Here is a 7,730-nt window from a genome sequence, read left to right on the forward strand (position 1 = left end):
TGCCAAGAACCTACAACCAAGATTACTTTATCCAGCAAAGCTATCATTCAGAAGTGAAGGTCAGATAAAGAGCTTCACAGATAAGGAAAAGCTAAAGGAGTTCATCACCACCAAACCAGGATTATATGAAATGCTGAAAGGTATCCTATAAGAAGAGGAAGAGGAAGAAAAAGGTAAAGATACAAATTATGAACAACAAATACGCATCTATCAACAAGTGAATCTAAGAATCAAGTGAATAAATAATCTGATGAACAGAATGTACTGGTGATTATAATAGAATCAGGGACATAGAAAGGGAATGGACTGACTATTCTTGTGGGGGAAAGGGGTGTGGGAGATGCGGGAAGATACTGGACAAAAATCGTGCACCTATGGATGAGGACAGTGGGTGGGGAGTGAGGGCAGGGGTGGGGTGGGAACTGGGAGAGGAGGGGAATTATGGGGGGAAAAAGAGGAACAAATGTAATAATCTGAACAATAAAGATTTAATTAAAAAAAAAATAAATAAATAAAACACAAAGCTTCTTAGAAAACTTCTAATTTACCAAACTGTAGAGTATGCATCAATTCTTTAAACTATCGGAGACCATTTAATGTGGAGTCACATACATGGGCTTTCTCAAGATGACATTCCCAGCATTGTAGGATCTGTTCAACTGTGGAGTGTCCAAACACCCCAAGATGTGAACAACGGCACTCACACCCAAATCCACACGGCAGTGACTGTGCCAGCAGGACTGCTTATGAATGCCCCAACTGAAGACCCTGTCACCATCTCCTGACAGAACACTGCTCACCCCTCATGAGAGTGTGGCTTGCACTGTGGCAGCAACATGGCCAAGCACAGATGGCTGTCCTAGGAAACATGTGAGTGATTCAAGTCCAAGCAACATGGCATTTTGGGTAATGGGTTTAAGTTAATTTGTGAGTCCTAAGAAACCTGTTATTTTAGTGAGTGTTTTCAATAATGGCTTTGTTTTACATGAAGATAAAAACTCCCTAACAAACAAATTAGAGTGTGGCTTTAGCAGGCTGAATTAGCACTGTTTTAAAACCTTCGAGTCCTCTGCAGTCTTGTTCTTAACCAGTGGCACCACCAAAGGCACTGGAGACTGACAAGGTGCAGCTCCAGCTGCGGCGCTGTTCATCACGTGCGGCTGTATCTTTGGTCAGTGTCAATATGCTCCACATCCTGGCAGCTCACAGATGCCAACTCCTGCCGAATGAATTACTTTATGTCTCATGCACTGGTGGCCACAGATGTGTCACTATAGCAACATCATTAATTTCAGATCTTACCGGAAACATGCACTCCAATCAAACCTAATTATACCACTCTGCTTTCTTGTCCACAAGAAACTGTAATTCGATTATTGGGGTGCTGCATCTCCCTGCCTCTTCCACTCTGCTCTGGCCAAGGACAGTGGCACCTAGGGAGACCTCTTGTCAAAAAGCTTCTTGATGAAGCACAAACCCAATTTGCAGTACTGTGAAGCCCCACCTTGCAGTTATGTAGCAACGTGGGGCTCCTCAGACAGAGGCTCTTCATTCCAGCCAGAGTGCAGGCTCCTTGGAAGATGTCTGCAAACTGCTTCCCACCCTCCCTGACACCAAGAGTTCCACCCGACAACTACCTCCTGTCAGGCCTGCTGCTGCAGGGTGATGGAGGTCATCACGGTGACCCTAAGACCTGAATTTTTTACATGACCAAAGTGAGGAATAGAAATAGAGCATATTACTTAAGTTCCTGGAAAGCACATGCACACAAGTAAACACCAGGAATGGGCCCATTTCAGGGGCACAGAGGAGTTTCTGGAATCTGGCTGTGACTTGCTAATGCACAGAAATCTATGTGTGCTTAACTGTTCAGGGCCCTCCTGCTGTGCCAACCCCACCACACAGAGCCTTGCTCAAAATAAGGCTTGTTTAGAGGGTTAGGGGATCTGCCCTAGAGCACATGTCATTAATGGACCAGGTCTGTCCATGGACCCCATCCCACTATGTGGACACCATGTTTTTCAGTGTCCAAGTGCAGATGGGGCTGAATCCTATTCACCTGCTTGCAGTGACAGGATAATTAGATAATCAGTGCTCTATTTGCACATCTATGATTTGGTCAGTGTGGCCCTGATGAATGGCCACAGCCAACACTCCCCCGCCACATGCCTGGGACCCTGACTTGAGGCAACACACCCTCGGGAAGGAGGAGACCCAGTCCTACATGTTTTTATTTCAATTTATTTTTAACTAGAGGTCCAGTGCACAAAATTCATGCACAGGTAGGGACCCTGGGTCTGGCCGGGGATCAGGGTCCATCTGTTGGGTGACCAGCAGTGTGATGGGGAGGGCCCTACTGGCACCTGCCTTGGGCAGCCTGGCATCGCCCACTCACCAGCCTTGCCCCCCCGCTGCAGGTCACCTCCCTCTAGGGGGTGACCAGCAAGCGGGGCAATTGAGGGGCCCCCGCTAGCACCCGCCTTGGCTGGCCTGGGGCCTGTGGGCAGCTCCTGCATTGAGCGTCTGCCTCTGGTGGTCAGTACACATCATAGCGACTGGTCATTCCACCAGTCATTCCACTGTTCAGTCGATTTGCATGTTAGGCTTTTATTATATAGGATTGCTTTGTTCATTTACTTGCCATTCTAATCGGCATGTTTACATTAAGTGTCCCAATTGTTGTGGATACACAGAAATGTACTTTAACTTTGACAGTGGGTTTATATGTGTAAGCTCTCTCATAATTCTAAACATTTCCCTGATGGTTCTTTTAGATTTCTTTGTAAAAGCCACTGAATTTTTCTTTGGGAACAGCTCACTTGTTCATGTTGGCACTCTGATTTCTGTAGGTGATTTTTGGTTTCTGGTTACATTTGTCAATTAACTCCAGGCTGACTGGTTGGTAAGCAGGATAGTTTCTTCTGTGAATGCTTGCCCTGTGCACCTGTTGGCTCTACAGTCAGTATTTCCCTTCTTATGCTTCAGAGTCACTCCAAGTTCAGATGTGCTTTTCTCTGGCTGCTCTCTCAAACAATTTCCAGCAACAACTCCATTTCTGGATCCTTTGACGCCGTTTTGCTTGCTTTCTATATTGTTACAGGCTTGTTCTTTAAACTTCTTCCCATCAGCTCCACACAGCTGGTAAGGGAAACTCTGAAGGCTCTCCCTCCACTGACCTGCTTGAACACGAGCCCTTCATACTGTTATTTCTGAGTTACTCTTGATTCCTGAGCATCGCCTGCTTGGCCAGTACTCAACATCTGTCAACGACAGGCCCAAAGGAAACCCGAACAGTCCAACACGGGATCTGACAGCACTGCAGTGATCAAATGTATGGCATGGTTGTGAGGCCACCATCTCTGCAATGGGGACTTCACATTTGGGATGTGTTTGTCTTCTTTTCCATTTCTCTGTGATGGCTGGACATTCTGCACATGTGCCCTCTGCCATCTTCACATCCCAGCATGTGTGCTCCATGTGGACTTAGGCTATCGGGTCCCAGCGTGCATGCTCTGTGTGGACTCAGGCTAGTGGGAAGGGTGCTATTCTCTAGTCTATTCTACCCGCAAAGGGCTACTGTGCTGCTTTTATTTGGAACCTGCCACTCACTCTACTGATCGCTTGTATCCACCAGTGCTTTTCTTGGTTGATCGTTACATCTGCAAACATTTGTTTTTTCTTTTTGTTGTTTACCTTATTTCTACTTCTTGTCTTGCTGCAATGGCTAGAATAATAATAATTAAACAGCAGTGTTGTTAGCAGATTTCTCTTTCTTCTTCCTGATTATAGTGAGAACTTTTCTAATATGTTATTTAAAATGCTGACTTTTATTCGAGACATTTTCTTTACCATTTATACAAATATTATTTTATTTATAGTTCACTAATAATTATTTGGAAATCATAAACCAATAAATCAAGGAGGAATTGAACCTTTAGATCTGGTTTTTATTATAGTGCTGCATTCAAATTGTTTTTTTTTTCTAGTATGTTATGGATTGAGAAGAATTCTTCGATGAATAAAAGAAACAAAACAAAATAAAGACAAATGTAACCCCAAGGTGAGATAAACTGTTTGTGGTAAGGCTTTTAAGGAGAAGGTCATTGTTAAAACACCAAATTATTATTTTCTTCTATAGCTCATGTGTCATTCTATAATAAACAAGCAATTTTTGCTCTTAAAAAGCCACTAGACAGGTGTAATAAAAGGAGTTAAAAGTAAGACCAAAAAATCTGTAAGGCTGTAAAAAATTAAAAATAAAGAAATGTCATTTCAATCTCTGAGAATGTAATATTTTGCTAATTCTGATGATACTGTGTATATGAGAAGATGAAAATTAGTTGCGTGTCAGTTTTCAAGAGCAGAGTCTGAGAAACTCTAAATGTGACTCAATGCACAGACACCATAAACCCACGTGGACACATACACACCAGGCAACCTGAGGTGTGTGTGCGCGCGCACACACACACACACACACACACACACACACACGCACCTCGTACCTGTCTTATCCGTCAGCAGGTACACGAGGCGGCCCAGCTCCTCTGGGATGGTGCTGGTCCGGACGACTGTGCCGGGAATATTCTCATCCCTCATCATCATCCACCCATATGCTGCTTTACCCATGTCCAAGTTCACACGCAAACTGCCAAATAAAATCATCACATGGTTAATGTGAATACTAACATGCTCATGATTTCCATCTATATTTATTTATACACATTATCTTTAACTTTACACGAAATAAGTAACATTGAATTTTAGACTTTGAAATAAGTGAACTTACTGTCTTCTAAGTCAGCAAACCTTTCTACACCCCAGGACATGCCTGTAGGTGACAGTGAAGTAGTTACTCATGCTGTCCTCCAGCGTGATTTGTGACATCGATGGGAAAGCAAAAGATGGGCTGTTTTAAGTGCCTTGGGCAGGCAGGGTGCCAGACTGTGTCCCACTGGGAATATCTGAAATGGGTTTTATAACAAGAACCTATACTCCTTGGTGGCATTATCCCAATCCTAAGCAAGGTTTCTGATGGAGTCACAGATGTTGAGGTCCTTCTAGAATTGCATCAATGACTTCTCAGTGTCTTCCTCAGTTGCAGCAAAAACCTGGGCAAAAGTCATCTTCAAGGAGTAGGCTTTAAAAGCTGTTACAACTCCCTGACCCATTTGATCAAAGAGGTAATGTTTGGAGAAACAGCACTTTGATATTGGGAAGAACATCACCAATAAAAAGAGGATGCCATGAGCATTATTAACAATAAGCAAAATCTTGAAAGCTATGTTCTTCTTCAAACAGTACTTCTCTATTCCACTGGCACAGCAACTCAGGAGGGCATCGTGGAGGAGGAGCTGGATCTCCGTGACTTCTCATTGTTCCTGCAGGACACTGGCAGCCTGCTTACTGACGAGCTTGGAGGCCCTGCAGTTCTCACTATCCCCATTATAAAGGGTTTCAATTTGTAACCTGCCACACTGCCACCAAGCAAGATGGTTATCTCGTCCTTAAAAGCCTTGAAACCAACACTGACTTGGTCCCCTTAGGGATGAAAGTCCTTTCAGGCATTTATTTCCACAATAGTGAAGTTTCAGCCATATTGAATATTTGCTCTGGCAAGTAATTTTCCTCCACAATCACCTTATCTAGAGTTTACAAAAATTCTTCAGCTGACTTCACATGAGCACTTACAGGGTCACAACTCATTCTCACATTACAGAATAAATAACAATTCTTGAATAGTTTAAACCACCCACAACTAGCAGTAAATTCAATACAGAAGTCAGGTCCAGCCTCTTTTTTCAATATTGTTTTGCTTTGGCCGTGGTCACCATGGTACTGAGTGGGATATGTACTTGTGTTTGGTCTTCAATACAGGTCATCCGGCCCTAGCTGGTTTGGCTCAGTGGACAAATTGTCAGACTGTGGACTGTCAATTCTGGTTAAGTGCACGTACCTTGGTTGCAAGCTCCCAGCCCTGGCAACCAATTGATGTGTTTCTTTCACATCGGTGTTACTCTCTGTCTCTCCCTCTCCCTTCCACTCTCTCTAAAAAAAATCAATGGAAAAAATATCCTTGGGTGAGAATTTAAAAAAAAAAAATACAGGCATCAGAAGTTTTTTCATGTCTGATGGAAGCTCTTTCTGAACTTTTTGTTTTAGAAGGAGAGGAGAGAGACAGAAACATCAATGAGAGAAAAACATTTACTGGCTGCCTCCTGCACACCCCTTAGTGGAGATTGAGCCCGCAACCCAGGCATGTGCCCTGACGGGGAACTGAACCAGTGACTTTTGGTGCAACCTTACAATGAAGGTATGTTCTGTGACAACTGAGCTAAAATAAAGACAGTTAGAAAATTCAAATATACTTGTAAATGAAGAAATAACTTTGTAATAACCATGGATCAAAGAAGAAATCATGATGCAAATTAAAAAACATTGTCAAAATATGAAAACTTGTGGGATGCAGCCAAAGCAGTACTCCTATAGAAAGAAATTCATAGCTTCTACTGCATGTATTAAAAAAAGAAAAAGCGCTGAAAACTAGTGAATTAAGCATCTATCACAAGAAGTAAGGATAATAAAAACCAAAGAAGGTAGGAGGAAAGAAATAAAGTATGGTACTATTAATAAAAAAGAAAAATATCATATAGCATAGAGGAGGTTTTTCTACAACTACTGAAGCTGACAAACCTATTGGAAGACTGAAAGAAAAAAGGAAAGATAACTAAGTATCAGGAAAGAAAAAAATCCTCTCTCTATGGGAGATTATAGGAAAATATTATGAGCAAGCTTTTGTGAATAAATTAGAATACTTAGGTGCAGTTGACATGTTTCTTGAAAGCCATAACTTTGTAAAACTGACACAAAAAGAAATAAAAAAACTTGAAATTAAGTTTTGTAACTCTTTAAAGTCAACTATTTAAACAATATCTACAGAGAAACCAAGATGGCGGCATAGGTAAACACCGGAAATTGCTGCCTCGCACAACCACTTCAAAAATACAACTAAAAGACAAAATGGACATCATCCAGAATCAGAGGAAGGCTGGCTGAGTGGAAATTCTACAACTAGAAGGAAAGAGAAAAGTACACTGAGACTCAGAGGAGGTGCAGAAGTCAAGTGCAGAGGTACGGAGGCGCACGTGGAAAGGGCTGGCAACTGAGGATGCGGCGCACGTGGACAGGGCTGGCAACTGAGAACATGGTTGTCTTTTTCAATCGGGAGGGAGTCTCAAGCTCCCGACTGCTCTGAACTCCAGTTCTAGGAGAGTCTCTGGGGACCCAACTCATATGGGGAGAAACTGGACTATCTGGCAGTGGGTGGAAATCGAGGGTGGCTTTCTCTCAGAGGAGCTTGCAGCGATTACAGGGACACTGAAACTCGGGGCTTCTTAGGGTAGGACTGAGGAGCAGCCATAGCTGCTTGCTCCACCCTGTTGATATCCTGAGACCCCACCCCAGAGGCTTTTGCATATGAAAGGCCTGGCCCCTTGCAATCTGAAAATTACCTAACAAACTGCAGCTGGGTCAGAGAGACCCAGAACTTCCAAAAGAAGGCCCAAGGCCCAACAGCAGCTTGCACTGCTTCACAATTGGGCCTCATCTGGGCACTTCCAAACCCTGAACAAAGAAGAGGAATCTGCAGATCTCTCCATTGCTCCTGCTGGGTAGCCTCAGGCAGAAGCTAAATTAGCACCTCTTTAGAGATCCAAGAGCCAGTATACCCCGTG

General features: G+C 43.2%; 1 protein-coding gene across 4 annotated transcripts in view; it reads right to left on the reverse strand.

Moving 5' to 3' along the window:
* The window catches only part of ATP9B (ATPase, class II, type 9B), a 135,173-nt gene that overhangs the window by 34,252 nt on the left and 93,191 nt on the right, over positions 1-7,730 (reverse strand). For all 4 annotated transcript variants that reach the window (XM_006761900.2, XM_015562750.1, XM_015562752.1 and 1 more), the window contains one exon: positions 4,503-4,645. In XM_006761900.2, the coding sequence (XP_006761963.1) occupies positions 4,503-4,645 (143 nt within the window). The remainder of the gene's footprint in view (positions 1-4,502; positions 4,646-7,730) is intronic.

Source organism: Myotis davidii, unplaced genomic scaffold (genome assembly GCF_000327345.1).
Source record: "Myotis davidii unplaced genomic scaffold, ASM32734v1 scaffold96, whole genome shotgun sequence".
NCBI lineage: Eukaryota > Metazoa > Chordata > Mammalia > Chiroptera > Vespertilionidae > Myotis > Myotis davidii.